The 18670-nt window shown below is 42.9% G+C and overlaps 1 protein-coding gene and 1 long non-coding RNA gene across 2 annotated transcripts; one reads left to right on the forward strand and one right to left on the reverse strand.

The window, feature by feature from the left end:
- The first annotated feature begins 10018 nt into the window (after nucleotides 1–10018).
- Nucleotides 10019–11898, forward strand: LOC148102880 (uncharacterized). Its single transcript, XR_015718972.1, has 2 exons — nucleotides 10019–10249; nucleotides 11049–11898. It is a non-coding gene; the product is annotated as an uncharacterized LOC148102880 (long non-coding RNA).
- Nucleotides 11412–17976, reverse strand: si:dkeyp-69e1.8 (GTPase IMAP family member 7). The gene is made up of 3 exons (XM_006805093.3): nucleotides 17847–17976; nucleotides 17324–17472; nucleotides 11412–13576 (listed from the first exon to the last, which is right to left on the reverse strand). Exons 1-3 carry the CDS (start codon nucleotides 17869–17871, stop codon nucleotides 12722–12724), a joined length of 1029 nt encoding a protein of 342 aa, XP_006805156.1. The 5' UTR covers nucleotides 17872–17976; the 3' UTR covers nucleotides 11412–12721.
- Nucleotides 17977–18670: the final 694 nt, after the last annotated feature.

Raw genomic sequence — 18670 nt, forward strand, 5'->3', positions numbered from 1 at the left:
CGCCACTGGGCCAAACATCTGGACGGACGGGGAGAAAGGAAGTAACAAAGAGGAGTGGAGGGGAGAACGTTTTCCAGAGATGAGTTAACTGAGGTCAGGAGGAGAGGTGAAAGGTGTTAGAGGAACAGGCTTGTTTATCTTGGGTACTCCCCGTAGAGGAGGGAGCCCACAAAAGTGAGCTCGTGTCGGTGGGGGAAAGTTCACACCCTTCTTGTGGTTGCCTTTTATTTCTCTTCATCTTCATCTGGTTCGCTTTGTCTCTTTGGAGCATTTTTCTATCATCGTCTGGGCAGCTGAAGGTCAGAGGCTGCGGTAAATGGGGGTAACATTGTGTTTAATCCTTCACCCAACACTTCAGCCTCTTCTATCAGTCATCCTTCACAGTGCAGAAGCCTCAAACTGCCTGCTAAAAACTTTGCTCTCTTATTTTTTTTCTTCTTTGTGTATTCCCCAGGAGTCCTATAAAAGCCTGTGCAGCTCTTGTTTTCTCTGCAAGTCGAAGGATGAACTAGAGCTCATAAAGAGAAAACTCAGAGGGCACACTGAGGTCCTGGGCTCTGTAAAAGGCGGGGGCAGCAGCTCTGGTGCTGGTATAGTGGCAGTGGAGAGAAATGTAGAGTTATATAGACACACACACACTCCACACCTTGGGAGCATTTGATCCCCGTGAACACTGCACGGCCCGGAGAGGACACGCTCTGTAAATTTTCCTCGCTCCTGCGTGCTGTGTTCTCTGTAACAGCAGCCTGAGCTTGTAAAAATAAAAAATAAAAACCACACACATGACAGGTGCCAAAGTCAGGAATGTAAAAAAAAAAGTGAATGATGAAATATTATCATGGTGCTTGCTTGTTATTTTTCTTTATTTTTTCTTGGTGTCGTGTACTTTGAGATAAAGTGTGTGCCAAAGTGTTAGCGTGTGTATTCCACGTGTATGCAGTGCTGGGATTTGTTACTTGTGACAGTTCTGGATAGAAAAATATATTTTTTATTTAGTATTATTAGCAAGAAATGGTTAAAGTATCAACCTTATGATGAATTGTTATAAGTGATAGACACACTGTCCTATTGGATTATGAGTACTAATGCAGTATTTGGCATAATTATTGGTATGTTACTGTCAGTGTTGGGAAGGTTACTTTTAAAATGTATTCCATTACAGAATACAGAATACATGCCCCAAAATGTATTCTGTAACGTATTCCGTTAAGTTACTCAATGAGAATAACGTATTCTGAATACTTTGGATTACTTAATATATTATCATGCTGTTTACAACTACGTGAATGTACTATTGCTGTGACTTATTACTGTTACTGAAGGTCCGCGGCTCCGAACCGTAGTAAAGGGACCTCTGGCTAATACGGTGGGTTCTGTGTCGGGCTCGTAGCCGAAAAATAGCTTTACTTTGTTGTCTGGGTCAACTTTGCTTGCGAGAGACAAAGAGAGGCGTTGAACGGCGGCTCCAAAAAAATTTGTTGTTTTTGGAGGAAAACACGAACACAGTGTACAGCCGAGTCTTAATAGCTTACTTACAACTGGGCTCGTCAGGCACTCTTCTTGGCTGCAGTGGTTATTATTATATTTACATGCTTCCAGCTCCCGTTTTTGCTTGATGACAGCTCGTACTTTTCCTTTTTCTCCCTCCCTCGCTCACAGACACATAACGAATGGCAGTCCATTTTCCTGCAGCACGGACTACACTGCCTATGATGCTACATTCTTTAGAGCTATACCTGTAGCATTCTGCCTATTAGCTTAGCACAACAACAACAAAAAGGCGCTCTCTCACCCAGGAAACAGGCAGAGAGAGAGCGTCACCCTGTAACCATGGCAACCGTAACGCTGCCGCCTGGAACAACAGAACGTAGCTGTCAAACAAAACCCAAACAGTCCTGACCCGCGACAATATGAAACAGGAAAGTACCGCCGTGTAATCCATTTATTTCAACAAAGTAACTGTATTCTAAATACCACCTTTTTAAACGGTAACTGTAACGGAATACAGTTACTCATATTTTGTATTTGAAATACGTAACATGTATTCCGTTACTCCCCAACACTGGTTACTGTTTTATTTACTGCCGAGGTCATTTACCTATCCTGTTTTTCTTTCAGCTCTTTTATTAATTGTTCACATTTACACCAAAATCCAGTAATATTAGCTGTTTCAGTAGTTTATCTGTTACTTTTAGCCATTACCTTTTTATGTGCTAATATCAGCTATTTAGCTATTGCTAATAGCTAACAGTTTTAACTTAGCTTAGCTGAACACTTTCAGCAGTTCCCCTGTTTACTTGTTGTCAGTCTCTTAAGTTTTATATTCTGAAGTTTTATTAATTTCATGCTTTTGCAATATATAACATTTTCTCTCATCCTCTCTTAATTTTTAGCTAGCTATTACCGTTTATCCATTAGGCTACTCTTAGCTAACAGTGTATTCCCTGTTGACTTGCTGACCTGTTTTCTTGTGTTCTGCTGATCATATAAATCACCATTATGCATACGTTTTAAACAATATAGTCCAAAAAATATTTTTGTGGGACTGAAAGATTGTTCAGAATAAGTTTTACTAAACCTCTCAAGTACACACTGTTGTGGACAACAAGTAGCCTAGCATAAAATCACATTTCCACTGTCCAAAGCCACCAAGCAAATATGTGAACAAATATATTAACCAAAATGTGCTTGTATGCCTGAGATTTCTTCTTCTAAATGTGCTTAGTTACATTCTGCTGCAGCTTGCATGTGTGTGTTTTTACTGCTGATGGCACAGTGGAGGATTTATTTGAACAGATGTGAACTCTCAGTACCAGAGTGACCTCAGGTCCTACTTGGCTACACTGCAGCTGATCTCTCTGCCCTGGAATAATAACACTCAGTTTAACAGACTGACCTGTGGAGGAAAAAGCTCGCAAACACACTGTCTAATAAGTCGAGGAATAAGTCTACATTTCCTCTCACAAGTTAACTGAATCTCTCTGTAACCTTATCAGAGCGTGCCTTGCTGCAATGTGGAGTGCATATGTCAGGGCATGTCCTTGTCTTCTGTGAAACATCTCAGTTACAGTAACCAGACAGTACAGTAAAACCAGAAGTTATATTCCTTTCAAAGTCAGATATATGGCTCGGGATTTATACGCTCATTGACTGAAAATGGAGGGTTTTATACCAAATGCACTGCACATTAACAGCGTTGAGCATGAGTTAGAGGAGTCCAGAGGTTGCCGACAAGAGCCATAAAGGAAGTGAATTTATGTCTCAGAGTGATACAGGCGGGAGGTCAGAGGCAGAGTTAAGTGTGTAGGGTCGACAAGGATGAAGAGACAGCAATGTTTGGATAGAGGACAGGGGAGAGTGATTCTAATTTATACCCCACTAATTGGAAACAGCAGAGTCCTGCACCTGAATCGCATTCTCGGCCCTGTGGCCAGCGCTAGGCCTGGGGGACGTGGGAGGGCGATGAGGGCTTTGGGGGGGTGGAGGGATGGACTGGAGGTTAGGGTCAGTGTCAAAGGCAGCATTGTTGTTTCTATCCCTGCAGCCAGGACAGAGGTTTTGTGGTGTGTGCGTGCATGTGTGCAGATTTGGAAACGCAAGATGCCCGTGTCTGAGCAGAATTAGTGTGTGTATGTTTGAAATGTTCTGGGGGTCATGTTGTTGTGACAGTCTTGAAAACACACCACACACACACACTAACGAGGCCGGAGCCAGAGTGAGGACCACCCTGGTGCAACAGAGCGAGAGGAAGGAGGGGGGAAAATCAGCTTAATGTGTCATGGTTTCAATCTGACACGATCTAACATATGACATGGCTGGACTTCAGCAGTCTTAGCTTCCTAGTTAAATAAATATGACAGCCTCCTGAGGTAATTACCATGCTGTGACCAAGTTGAGTCATAGCATCCGTTAATTATGAGATGGGCCGTGTGATTACAATCCCTTTTTTTTGTTAAATCCATGCTGCGAGTGAGTTTCTGATGTCTGTAATATTTCAGTGAGTGATGGTGTATTCAGATGTTGGCTGTGACTGGGGTCTGGCATTGTGCTTAAAAGTGAAGTAATCTTGGAATTTAGATTGAAAAAACACTGACGTTGCTCGATGGGCTTCATATCGGCACGATCTGTTTGCACTGCTAAGCCACAAGTCAAATCCGGGCCCAGGCCAGAGATTCCCACCCAAGGGCACTGGCGCTGTCCCACAAGAAGGTAGTTAAGTGAGGTCCATGAACTGTATATGAAAGATGACGCCACCTGTGTGTTTGTGGACTCGAGATGAGCAGTTTGTCTGTCACTATCTTATTTTATTTCATTTTTTTTCAGTTGGTGGATCTGCCTGAGAAAAAGTAAAGAAACAATCCCTCATACTGAAGTGAGCTGTCAATCAAAAAGTAGCCAAAGCTTAAAGAATCCTCTGTTTTATTATTTATTTTTCTCTGAATGGAACCATAATTTATAAAATGAAATTCATCTCATAGTCACTGGAACTTGTAATTATTGCTTAAGACTACAAATTAATTTAGAAGGGCCATAAATAAAGTGAAAAGTTGCTTAATTTTCTAATAGTTTTCTACACAATCTCCCACCAGAGGAGTCGCCCCCTACTGACCACTAGCAACAATGCAGGTTTAAGAGACTTCCACATTAGCTTCACTTTCATCTGTCTTTTCTACACATTCTGAGTATCTCAACTAATTTGGAAAAAATACAAAGTATATAATAGATATTTATTAAAATATTTAGAGAGTCGATACATTTGAAACATTTACTACATTTGAATTGCATGAAAATATGACTGAATTTGAATGAATTTGGCTTGTAGTGTAAAAACATTTTGAAAGCCCAAAAATAGCAGAAGCGCTCTACATAAATGCCAGTCTATTTAACAATATATATAACAGAGTGAAATGGGGCAAAATAAATTTGTCTAAATGAGCCCATTAGAGTAAGGTAGCTTGCGGTCGGAAAGGAGCACTCGGGTTTTTCTGATGGAAAAAAAAGGGGGTAACACGGGCTCTGAACTAAAGATTTATGCCTGTTTTTCTAACACTGCTGTGTGTCTTTGTGCGTGCGTGCTTATGTGAAAGCAACTCATCAATTCAGGGCTAAGTGACGAGCTGTCAGCTTTCACACAAGGACAGACAAAGACCCCCTTAATACGAACGATGCACAGTGCAGATAAACACACATAAACCCCGAAAACCAAATTTCTTGAAAAAAAGGGGGAAGAAATGGCGGCTGGATTTAGACATATGGGGAACATATTGGTGGCGGAGATCTGATCACACAAGTTTCCTCTGAGGAGAAGAGAATACAACAGGATTTAGATGTGGTGGGGGCTGTTTTGTTTCCCTTTAAGTGTGTGTCAGTCGTCTGCCCTCCTTGAGGATGTGAGAGAAAACGTTTCTCTCTGCTTCATCGCTCCTCTTGATCGACAACTTGATAGCCTGCGCACATGACTGAGTGTGCGCAGGCCAGAAAGACACACGTGCACTCGTCCCACTGTAGTGGTTTGCAGAGAGACAGTTGTCCTATGATACTGCTTTTTTTTTTGTTCTTTCCACCTAGCATGTATTGTGTTGACTGAGCTCTGAGCGCACATCAAAGCCACCACAATCTGTCTGTTTCTCTCACGATTTGCCCCCCCACCACACCCTGTCGATCTATGACTGAGCACAAACCATGCACAAACTAAAACACATTTGTATATGTGTATGTTACGGGAGGGACTCTGCATTTTCTTTGATCACTGCTCATCTGACATCGAATTCGTTCCTTTGTAGCGTTCAGAAACACGATCGATTTGTTATTTGACGTTGAAATCCTTGATTTTTAAATAGCCGCTCGTGTTCTTTCCCTTTGACAGATCATGTTACTTTTTTGTGTTGAAAATACACAGAACCAAAGTTAGTGCGTGCGGGGTATCCCCAGCTTTTTCCTCGCCGTCTTATCATTTCCACATTGATTCCACTGCCCTCTCTGGGCTGAAGTAAAGCCACTGCAGCTGCACATCTTAATCTTACTTTTCCCTTCATCCTGCCTGTCATGTTTACTCCCTGTTTCTCTCCCTCCTCTCTTCTGCAGGATGCATGGTTTCAAAGGGACCACAGAACAAATCAGAGGCCCATCCCTGCGCACCAATGGCCTGTCTCTCATTTCAGATGGAGATTGAAGGGCACGTCTGCTCCCGGGGCACCCACCGCCCTGAGGGCCTCTGCGTCTCCCCTGCGTGAGAGCTGGACCGCTACACGCACCAAAAAAACCCGTCGACCCCCGCAATCGGCTGTCTGGTGAGCTCAGTCGCTGGAAAAGCCCTAAAAAGCCTCGCCTACATCCCTTGTTAGCTCAAGGCCGTGTGTGAGTGGAGTGTGTTTTGGGTTTGGCGTCACTTTGAAAAGATATGACAATAAACGGGCCCTTGAGCAGGAGTTATTATGTGTTTGGCTGAGAAGCGGGAGCTCGTGTTGCCTCGACGGAAGCTGGATCTTTCCCAGCGTTGTTTTGAGGTGCTTTGGGTTTGTTAGTCATAGCTTACTGTAAAGTGCCTCCTGAGACGCTCCTATTTAGAGATTGTTTTGTGCGCCTCGACTCTGAAGTGTTATCACGGGCCAGCTCCCCTGGCTTTTTCCTGGCGGAGGATGTGTCAGGCTTGTATGCATCTGCAAAAAAACCCAACAAAAAACCCAACAAAAAAACCCAACCGAGGCCACAGAAGATCAAATCCAGGTTTGGACGACGCATTGTATCAATGCGAGCTGTGGCTCCAATCTCCCAGAGTATCTGTCTCCAGCTCTGGTCTTTCTAGGCCTCCATTAAGCTCCTCTAGCTTTCATATGACACGCCGATACCCATCATAAGCTGCATGACAGCATATGGACCTGAGTGACATTTGATGTACGTGGCAGGAGCGAGTGCAGCTCCTCTTTGCGTCTCCCATTCATGTGGTGGAGGCAGGATTAAGACTTGATCCAATAGAGCAGAAGTGGAGGAGAACGAGCCGGGGTCAGATCTGCCTTGAATTAAGTCAGTGTTGCAGCAGGAATAATACAGTCACCTCCCCCAGAACCCAATAATACTACTGAAGGATAATGTGTGTGTGTGTGTGTGAGTGTGCATGGCCTGTGCCGAGGCTGCGACCAAACCACAGGCTGGTGTCCTTTACAAAGAATAGGGGTCTCTGTTGACGGTTCAAACACAGCCCGCGGCCCCAGCTTCAAAAAGGCCCCCAATCATCGCACCCACTTACAGCCAACGGCGCATGTCACTTAATGTGGACCACACTATCCATCAATTATGGTGACGCTCAGGGGCCATCTAACACCCGCACCGCAGCTCCGCGTAGTGAGTTGTCTTCTTCTCTGACTGAAGCCCCCCTCCAACCCCTCCTGCAATCCTCAAAGCCCATCTGCTGCAGGAAGTGCAGCGTGAGACCGCTAACTCCTCAGAGCTGTCACACCAACAGAGCTCAGGCTTTTCTGCTTCTTTCATCCCGCGATGTTTCGCTCCCTAAAGCTCATCCTCCTGCAAACGTGGCCTCCTGCAGTGCGCTTTAATAGCTCACTTCACCCCTTTTCTCATTCTGATTGTCATCCTTTTTGCACCATTCCCGTCATGCCATAGATTCCCTTTGAAGCGTCCCAACAGTAGGCTTATCCGCACGCCTGTAAGACACACGAGCCCGTGACCTTACCCTCCTACTAGCTGTTTATCTGTCCCTTGGCAAGCGAACTGAGTCAAACTGGAACTCATTTATCGTCATCCGATTCTGACATGTTGCCACGGGGTATTAGTTAAGCCCCAGTGCCTTTTTGGCATCCAAGTGTCGGAACGTATGTTAAGGTTGTACGAGTGAAAATAAATGACTCAAATGTGGCGACCATATTGGGAAGTTCTCTTTTAACAGACGGATGCCGGCGGGGCGTACAAACCTGAACCAGACCGCACATCCGAGTCTCAGCCCTTTTCCTCTTTCTCCCGTCTCCAGTCGCTGTCCGCACAGGACATCTTCCTCTGTCACATCTGGAGGGGGGTGTGGGCAAAGAGGCTCGGGTCAGGCCGGAGGGGACGAGGGGTGGCTCTCGTTCCGGCCGATTCGCCGAGCTGTCCTCCCGCTCGAGTCAGCTGCTCGTACACGTGCAGAAGCTTCGGCGTGCATTCATGCGTGTGTGTGTGTCCATCAGAGCCCTAACCTCAGCAGCTGTGTGTGATTTTGTATTCATGTCATCTGGGGGGCTTCTTTCTTGTTGTAGTTTTTTTTCCTTTCCTTCTTCTTCTGCTTCTTCTTCCTGTCTGTCCTGACACCTTGTTCTGTGCGCTGGAGGCCCTTTATGGTCAGATCATGGATGGGAGCTGCTTCGTGTCAGCTGCACTGCCTCTATTTCTGAGTTTCCACTTCATCTGTCTTTTCTATTTTCAGCAGTGTTTCAAATTTAGGAGAAAGGACATCCATGCTCTTTTTAATAGCTCATCTTTGTCTTCCATGTTATTTCTGCCATTTTAATTTCTTCTTTTTTGGTTTTCAAAGCAGTTTTTTTTAGTATAAAGTGTTACTAATTGACATTCATTAAGGTTCTCTAATATTTAAGTGCACAGCCTTAATTCATGCATTTCAAAATTTCAAAAATGATCCCGTAGCTAATGGATATAAAATTTCAACTAGTTTAAAAAAATGTTTATAAGCCATATTTGAGATTTTTTGTAATGCCTATATTCATGTACTGCAGTTAGTAGAGCAGTCTGTAATAGCAGAGAGACATGGTACTCAGAGAGTTTAAAAAACTTTGAGAAATCCTTTTTAAACCTTATTTTTGAGAGACAATGATCAACCACTTTAGGCACTTTTGACAGCTGAATGATCACATGAAATGTTTTAAGTCTGCTCTGACCGTTTAAATTTGAATTAATTTAGGTAATACTCAAAAATAGCTCCCCATAAATGTACCCACAGGCAGGGCCGAGTGGGAAGACTTTGATAATAGATTACATAGCTGATGAGTATAGTGTCAGACGGCTCACTGTAGCTACCTACAAAATACTAAGTTTGTAAGAGTTTGTAAAAAGTAATAAATCACTGCTTAAATGGTTTAAATACAAATGTGACTAAATGATTTTTTAAAAAGAAGCATTTGGAAAATATGTAAAATGTTAGAAATCAGTCAAAAAACACATCTGGTGAATTTTAAAGCTAACATAAGAAAAATAAAAAGTCTGGACCCACTGTTTAAAATTTTACATTTCATATTTAAACACTTTAAAATAAATTTCTAACACTGCAGTAATTACATTTTAAAATGTAGAAATAATTAAATGAAGCATCACATAACTTCTTCTTCTTTGTTTAATGATTATTTCCTATCATAGTCTGGACCCGCTGTCGAATACTCCCCGCTGGACACACACAGACACAGACGCACAGTCGGACGGGGCGAGCACTGCTTGGTAAACAATCGCAGCCACACATGCTCACGCTAGGAAGGAACATGAAAACAGCACTAATGGGAAAAAGATGAGAGGGCTCACAGCGAGCACACCCAGAGAGAAGGAGGAGAGCGAGCCGGCAGTCGGACACCGCTCGCTGCCTCAGCCCTGCATGCCGGCACACAAAAACAGCCCTCAGATAGAAAGATAGTTCCTGAGGTCACACTGTTTAAAAAAAAAAGGAAAAGGAAAAAGATTGGTGGGTTAAAAAGCACTCAGCTGATTTACAGCCTCTGTGAGCTCGTGTGATTATTTTATCCGAACGTTATATTATTATAATTTTTGCTGTACTACTTTATTTCTTTCCAGCTATTAGAGCTAAATTACCTTAAATTATTTTTGCTTTTTTGTCAAATATATTTAGAATGTTTGATTTACCCACAAATTCTTCCAGTTACAATCTGGCAAACAGTCATATTTATTTGTAAATGAAAAAAACTAAATAAAATTTTAAACATGTTTAACCACTTGCCATAATGGTCGTGCGCTGTTCCTGTAAAAAAAAGAAGAAGAAGAAGAAGGACGGCCTTGTGCTGTGAGGGGAAAGAGTGTGTCATCTTGTTTATTTTCCTTTGGTTTGCTGTCTTTTTCCAGGCCATGGGGCGCGATGATAACAAAAAAATATTGCGGGCGTCCGTGTCTTCACAGCGGACTGCCCTCCCCCACCACCACCACCACCATTACCACCACCAGACTGGATCCGACGGGGGACCGCAGGGCCCTCGCAGCAACATTTTTGCCGTGAGGGAGAGGAGCAGAGAAGTTACCGCCTGTGAGTTAATGACGGCTCGCTGCTGATTCCCCTCACATGTTTTGCTTGTTTTTTGGGGGCTTTTTGCTTTTTCATACAGGCACAAATCAGCTCCCCTCTCTGTCCCAGTGAGGTCTCATCCTCCAGAGTTAATACTGGCCGCCGTCACAAGCTATGGAACTGGTCTTGATTAGTGCTACTGAACTGACATACTTATGTACGCCACATCCTTCTGGAAAAAAAAAAGAAAAATAATAATAATAATTACACTCCCAAAAAATTCTCATTAATTTTTCTCCAGACTTCCAACTCCGTCTCCGCGCTCTCTGCCTTATCCGTGGTGTGTATCCACTAAGACTGAATAATATTTGGACAGGTGTTCTTTCATATACATTAACTTGAAGGAGTCTAGCGTGCAGTTTCATAAAGCAGGGGGGAAAGAAGCATATCCTGGTGAGTGGGTTCTGAAGTTGGTGCTGTATGCTGTAGTCTGTACTGTATGTGTAATCCCTAACAATAAAAAACTGTTTAGCACTAATTTTCCTGTACTTTTAAAACCTTTTTTTCCTCCCCGTTTCAGACAAGAGGAGGCCACATCTGGAAGACAGATGTAGTCCCAGAGCTTGTTCTCTCCCTTTGACTCTTGCTCTCTCTCTCACTGCTTCTCACTCACTCTCTCTTTCTCCTGTCCTTCCCTCCCTCTCTTCTCTTTTTGGGAAACATGAGAGCCGGGCTAATTCTCTCTCTCTCTCCCTTTTTCTCCCTGCCTTGCTCTCTCCCTCCCACCCTGGCCGGACCACCCACATTCGGAAACGCCTAGCTGCTCCTGAGGCAGAGCCGCCGGCAGCTTAGAGAGACCAAGAGGCAACAGCGAACACGACAGATGTAAGGACGGGCCATGACGGACGGTTTAAGCAAGAGTGTCAATTACTGCCGTGTCAAAGCCACAACCTGCCATTGTGTGCTGCTGAGAGAGTCTGAGAGACTCATCTGCTCCAGCGTGAACCCTGGGCTTTAGTTCCTCGCACCACAGCTATCTATATCCATTCATTTTAATCTGCAGTATGGTAGAAGCCATTGTGGAAAAGCATCTCGAGAGAACACATACATACTACAAGTAACCACAGCTTAATCATCCCTGTGAAGAACAGTCACTTCAGATTAAAAAAATCACACTGGAGTGTACTTAAAACAGCAGCTTTTATTTGCTTGGTAGGCAGTAAATGATTATCTTTCAGTTCACCTCAGAAAACTTCAAACTTCTATATAAAGGTCAATGTCACCACCTTGTGGATTCTTCTTGGTATTGCCTCCTAACAAAAGTGTTTCAAGCCTTCCCTGTGCCCTCTCTAAAAAGCATAAAACAGGTTCAGGAGTTGTTACTTAATGATAAATAATTTCTTTAGAGATCAGTAATAGTCCACTCATAAGGACGAGCTGCTTGCAAGGTTATGAATAATCGATTTGGCTGTTGTATGATATCCTTTTTATAGGAAAGTTAAAAGGATATTCAAAATTTTCACAGTAATGGGTTTAGATGCAGTTAGTTTGACGAGCTAGTGTAGCGCTAGCTCTGCACTCTGTGTCAACTTCTTTAAGCTTGTTGATTTTTACGTTTTCGCTGACTTTTTTCATTGACAGAGGAAGGGAGGGGAAAGGGGGGGGGGGGGGGGGGAACACAAACAAACACAGCAAAGTCAGAAACTAGCTTGTGAACACAGCAGCTTAAAAGTTTGACATTTTCCTCAGAAGCTGATGGAGATCAAAAATAGAGCTAAAAGGAAAGGCAAGTTGGACAGAACCAGCCAGCCCCCAAATAAATTTTATTATGTGTCTTTTCACTGTGTCAAGAACCAACTATTTGCCAACGTGAAAAAAATAACTCTGCTAGCAAGCTTGGTTAGAAAGCTGCATTCATCAGGACATCTCGGATGCTCTGTTAGGTCCCAGTCACAGAGGCCTCCACAACCAGCTGATAACTAACGGTCTTTAGGAAAAAATGTGCATTCCCTGATCAATTGGCAAGTGGTTGCAGAAGGTTGCGTGCTATCACTAGTTGAAATAAAGTGTGTCCAGTGCTCCACTGGAAACCTCTGATTACTTTGGTTACAGCAAACTGCTGCAGTCTCCCACAGTTTGCATGGAAGACACGTTTTCGCTACCACTCAGCGGTTTGTTTACAGACGAGATGGCGTCTTCATGTACTTGAAGTACAGAAAGAGGTAAAGATCTGAGTCATGCCGACAATATTGAATACTAAGCTAGCAAAAAAGACAGCGGCAGTTACATGTGAGAACATACCAGCCAAAAGATTTTTCAAATCCAGCAAACCCTAAATTGTCCTTATTTACGGGTTAAAAGTGATCTATAAAGCATTATTTGTAATCAGGGAAACATGCTATTTTGTGTTAGTGGGTAAGCCCACAGCCCAGTATTGGTTTGTGGAACACTGTAGAGTGACTTTAAGGTGCAACTTAAAGATGAGATTGCTTCTCATTTAGTTTTCTCTGTTTTTCTTCGCCCCACTTCAGTAGCCACAGACCCCACAGTGGCACCAACCATACCTCCATACGTCCCTCCCACGAACAGGCCGACCAGTGACCCCAGCAGCGACTCCCTTCTCACCAGAGAGGACAGCCACCTAATCCACCCTGTCAGCTTTTCCCACAAGCCCCCGAGGAAAGACGGAGCAGAGGTGGAAGGTGAAACATCAGAAGAGGGGAAAATGCTATCTACATCCACATTCAGGTCACCTATGCTCCTCTCTGCTTCTTCCCGGACCTCTTCCAATTCTTCCTCATTCTCCAGTTGGGAGTCTGTGGGAGACACCTGGTCATTCAGCTCCTCTCTTCTCTGTCTCACTATCTCTGCCTGCCTCTCTCTCACCCTTTCCTCAGCCTCCTGGTACAGAGGGCAGCTAAAGTGTAAACCCCCACTCTTCATAACTGCCTGCTCGACTTTCTCCAGCAGCTCCTCCACCGCGGTCCTTCCATCTTGTTCTCCACTGCGGGCTTCCAGGGTGTGGTAGCGCTCTCCGCATCTCTCCACCAGCTCCATTAGGTCCTTTCGCCATGTGACGAGGTATTCTTCCAGCTGCTCGTCCTCATCCAGCACATCTGTGTGGGTGAAGAGTATGATGGTATTTCTGCTTACAGCAGAGGAACCAAAGAGCTTCTTCAGGACATCCAGTGCCTTGGCCTCTTCATCAGCCGGCTGGTTTGCTGGGACACAGAGCAGAAAGGCGTGTGGCCCAGGGCTGGATGAGGCAATGAAGGAGGAAATGTAATTTCTTCTTTCCTCTGAGTTGCAACCTGAACCGTACCAGGCTGGACTAGAGATTATCACCACCTGCAGAGACGTGACAGAAGCATAAAGAAAACGCAATTACAATTGATTACAATGTACCTGTGTAAATAAATATCTGTTATTTACAAAGTTTCTTTTTTATTTTGGTATTCTTAAACTGAACTCACTACGTGAATGAAGTTCAGTCTATTTGTGCATGGCAATTCCAAAATTTCTTCACAAATTTCATGGATATTTACACTTTTATAAGGATTAAAGTCAGTAAATTCAGAGATTTACTGAACACATTTTTCATGTTGGAAACAAAAGCACTGAAAAAATATGAAAAGACTGAACTATATTGGACTGCACTGTTGAGATACCTTTGCATCTTTATTTATAAGTGTGCTCAGGACTTACTCTTGTCTTAATAATACATGAACTCTATAGCAAGCCCTAATATTACAGCCTTACAGAATCCACTACACGTTAGCATCAGTGGTTCTGCTGATCCACTGAAAGTTACTACAACCTGCAGTTTGCTAGCTAGCTTTGACCTGTAAATCGTTCTTGGATGTCAGAATTTGAATTGCAGAAGCCAGTTTAACACATATTTATGGATCAATCTGTTACCATTGAAAGTTATGGAACCAAGGAACAAATCTCAGGGCTCAAACACAACTAATTCGAATTACTACTTGAGGCTGGCTCCAAAAGCGAGTCGACCCTCTGCTGTTAAAATACTCGACTCAGAAATGAAAATAACACATTTACAGCTAAAACAGTTTTGGTCTCAATCATTTATTTACATCCTTATAACAATTGTATGTTTGTATAATCCACCTATTTGAATTTTTTAAGGCTAGTCAGTTGAGTTCTTGTTTGTGGCCCCTTGGCCTGTTTTTAATAGCTTCTCTGACAAATAACAAAGATTTCTGTGTGGCACAGCCCGTTCGAGAAGTGTGCACTCCAGGTTTGGTTAGTAAAATTTGAGTATTTTATTAGTTTATTACAAGGCGTTTGTTCATACAGTTTACAGACGCAGGTTGGCATGCAAGCTAGTTAGCATTAGCTTATGATACAGAAATTCACAATCTTGACCTAATACGGTCACTTCTGACTCGGAAAAAAAAAAACATTGGTGGAAGCCAAACCCTAATGTTAAAAAATGAAGATTAAAAAATGTGGGTCACAACCACAGTGGCTACATCCATCTTTTATTTACAGCCTATGTATATAACATCTTAATCTCCCTCCCCTTCATCCTCCTGTCCTTGTCCATTGTTAGCAGTTCCTTCACACTAATAAATGTAGCTTGCCTTGTTTGCTTATATTAGAATTACACTAGGCAAGCATTTCACAGTAGTATCGTCCACTTTGCCTTCCTTGGAGGCTGTAAAACAAATTTAACTGCATTGACCACCCAGCAGATTCAGGTGTTTGTTTTTGCTTTGGTGTGAAAGCTAATGGTAGAATTACTGAGCCTATTAACCACATTTGTTTGTTTTTATATATATATAGTTGACCACACGAGAGCAACAGCTGCAAAGTGATGAATATATTTAGTATCAGTGTGCATCGAGATTTCACACCATAAAGTATATATAACAAGGCTATGGTTTTACAACTAACGCGTTAAAACAAACCCAGGTCTGTTGGCTCAGTTTCTTTTGGCTGGTGCGAGCGCTGTAAACCAAAGCCTTGAGCAGATACGCCCCGAGAGTTTTACAGTTGCTTATTTTTTTTTGCAAAATTTTGAAACCCAGTCATGCTTAATTTTGTGGGTTTTCTTAATCATTTAAATGTGCCTGGTTGGTTAAGCACACATTTCTTTTTTCCTGTGAGGTAAGAAACTCAAATGAATACTGCAAACTGGCTTTTAAATGCATTTGTGCTCATTGTTGCGTCTGAGTACATCAGCTTGCATTTCAGCTGAGAGGATTCAGTGATGTCGACATGCAAGATGGTGTTTACAGGAAATGCCACTGGACAAAATTCAGACTGCATCTACCATCTGCACGATAAGCAGCTGCACGTGAGAGAGAATTTATTAGGAGTTACATTTTCTTTCACACAAACATGTTTCTGTTATTAACCATTGTAACCACAGGTGTCGCCAAAACAACCAGAAATGGATCCTTAATATTTATCATGTATATATGTTTTTAAACATATATGTTTATTTCAAAGGGACAATTTATATATATTAACACAAACCCTTAAATCCTTCATGTAAATATGCCACACAGGCTAATTTTCATCTGCAGTCAATGGCAGGTTTATGGCAAACATCAAGAGAAACATGAATTTGATGGTCAGTTTGTCGTCTTCACCACTGTAGCTGACAGTTCTTCAGCAACCTGCTCCTTGATTTTAGCATGTAGCTGTAAACCAATCAGGCATAACATTTTAACCACTGTCAGGTGAAGTGAGTAACGCTGACTATCCCTTGATCGTGGCAGTTTTTAGTGGGTGGGATATATAAGGATGCAAGTGAACATTTTGTCCTCAGAGTTGATGTGTTAGAACAAGGAAAGCGGGCAAATGTAAGGATTTTAGCAAGTTTGACATGGACCAAACTGTGATTGCTAAATGACTGCATCTGAGCATGTCCAACACTGCAGCTCTTGCAGGGTGTTCCCAGTCTGAAATGGTCCAAGGAAGGTACAGTGATGAACCAGTGACAGGCTCATGGATGCACCTGAGGAGCAAAGGCTGGCCTGTGTGGTCCGAGACAGACAGACAAGCTACTGCAGCTCAAACTGCTGAAAAGGTTAATGCTGGTTCTGATAGAAAGGTGTCAGAACACACAGCATCACAGTCTGTTGTGTATGGAGCTGTATAGCTGCAGACCAGTCAGGGTGTCCATGCTGACTCCAGCCCACCACCAAAAGCTTCACACATGAGCACCAGAACTGGACCATGGAGCAATGGAGGAAGGTAGCCTAGTCTGATAAACCACATTTTCTTGTACATGAACACCCTTTCATGGAAACAGTATTAACTTATGGCTGTGGCCTCTTTCAGCCGGATAATGGACCCTACCACCAACCAAAAATGGTTCAGGAATGGTTTCAGGAGCACAATGAGTTTGAGGTGCTGACTTGGCTTCAAAATCCCCAGATCTCAATCCAATCGAGCATCCGTGAGATGTGCTGGACAAAGAAGAACAATCAATAGAGCCCTCCCCCCTTCACATTTTGATGCTAGATACCTCAGCACGCCTTCAGGGGTCTAGTGGAGTCTGTGCCTCAATGGGTCAGGGCTCATTTTGGCAGCAAAAGGGGGACCAACACAGTATTAAGCAGGTGGTGATAATGTTATGCCTGATTGTTGTATAATCATATTATGAACATACATCTGGCAGGTTACAGTAGGTTGACTAAATGTAGGTCAATTATTACTTTATAGAATAAACTTAAAACTAAATCATATTTAAACTAAATTGTAATAATTTTGTCTGAAACAGGCCTCTCGTGTAATGAGACACTGAGTTTCAATAACCACCATTATAAAAAAAAGTTAACCAAAAAAAACAAACAAAAAAAAAAAAAACATAAAACAACAGAGGACCCAAAATTGAACCCTGGGCTACTCCGATATTAATGTTAACTGTTTGGGAAATTAACACATTAATAGATAATAAAGTTTTAGTTTTTTTTATTGACATTTATACTCATATTTTAAGGTATTGTATTTTGTAAACATCTGGCTATAATTTTTCAAAAGCACAAAAGAAACATGCAGACTTCAGAAATAAGCAGGTGAACTTATAAAGGACCACAGTCCATACTCGTCAGTTATTGTTACCTGTCTGCCCGCGACTTCCCCTCTGTGTTTGCTGCACTCCTGGACAGCATCATCATCTGTGTCCTGCTGGTAGTCTTGCAGGCCGAGGATTTTGCATATTGCAGTCTTCTTCCCTGCCCCACTCCGGCCCAGCACCACCAGCCTCACCTCTGCTCAACAAGAGAGAGAAAAAAACGTTTTCATGACACGCTGCACTTATTTCATACACTGAAGTGTGCTCACTTTAAAGGGGCCGAGTTTTTAAATTCACTTATAGCCCAAAATGACTGCCATGTATAAGCTGTCTGCTCTTTATCGTGCGAGTTGTTTACAGAGATAAGGCCCACCCTGTTTGCCGGGTGTGCGTGTCGTAAGCTTGTCTGCTACATAGAGCTTTGAAGCGTTTCACCTCAGCTGGCTGCGCCCTTTGCAGCTGCTGCTTCCCGTAAACCGACCGTGGAGGAGCCGCGCCCCTAACTTTCCTCTCTTATTTCATGGTTTCTGCCCCCGAAACGCCGCATGCGAGACAATTTATCAAACCTACCTGACTGTGTAGCAGATGCTGACATTTCTGTTCGTGCTCGCTGTCGTATGTAGCGTTGAATAAGGCGTAAACACACACTTCCGAATTCCTGCGGGCTGACTCAGCCCTGCCTCTGACACTGAAGTTCACTCCGCCAGAGGTGAACACAGCTCCATCTGTTGTGGGAAGTGTTGATGGCACCATCCGCACATCAGGGCATGGATGTCGGCACCGAAGTTTACAATTGTTAACCCGGGGGGAATAATTTACTCAGTTTAACTGGATGACTTTATTTATCAAATGACCAGTTGGTTTTTGAGCATAGACTTCTTACTCATAAGACAGATAAGCCATTTATAACTGCACCAATCCATCTGCTGTTAATGCAAATATCTAACCAGCCAATACTCAGTGCATTTAGAAATGCAGACATGGTCAATATGACCTCCTGAAGTTCAAACTGAGCATCAGAATGGAAGAAAAGTGATTAAAGTGACTTCGAACGTGGCCTGGATGTTGGTACCAGACGGCCTGGTCTCAAACTGCTGATATACTGGGATTTTACCACACAAACATCTGTAGGGTTTATTCAGAGTTGTCTGAATAAAATAAAATATCCAGTGACTTTGTTAAGTGTAATTGAAATAATTACAGCCACAGTATGCACAAGATCTAACTAAACAACGCATCAAACCTTGAAGCAGATGGGCTCCAGCAGCAGAAAACCACACATGGTGCCACTCCTGTCAGTTATGAAAAAGAAACTGAGGCTACAGTTCACCACAATCAGAGAATAGTGGATGGTACCTGGTCTGACGAATCTCAATTTCTACTGTGAAAATTGA

This window comes from Neolamprologus brichardi, chromosome 4, assembly GCF_056152115.1.
Source record: "Neolamprologus brichardi isolate AB-2024 chromosome 4, ASM5615211v1, whole genome shotgun sequence".
In the NCBI taxonomy this organism is placed as follows: domain Eukaryota; kingdom Metazoa; phylum Chordata; class Actinopteri; order Cichliformes; family Cichlidae; genus Neolamprologus; species Neolamprologus brichardi.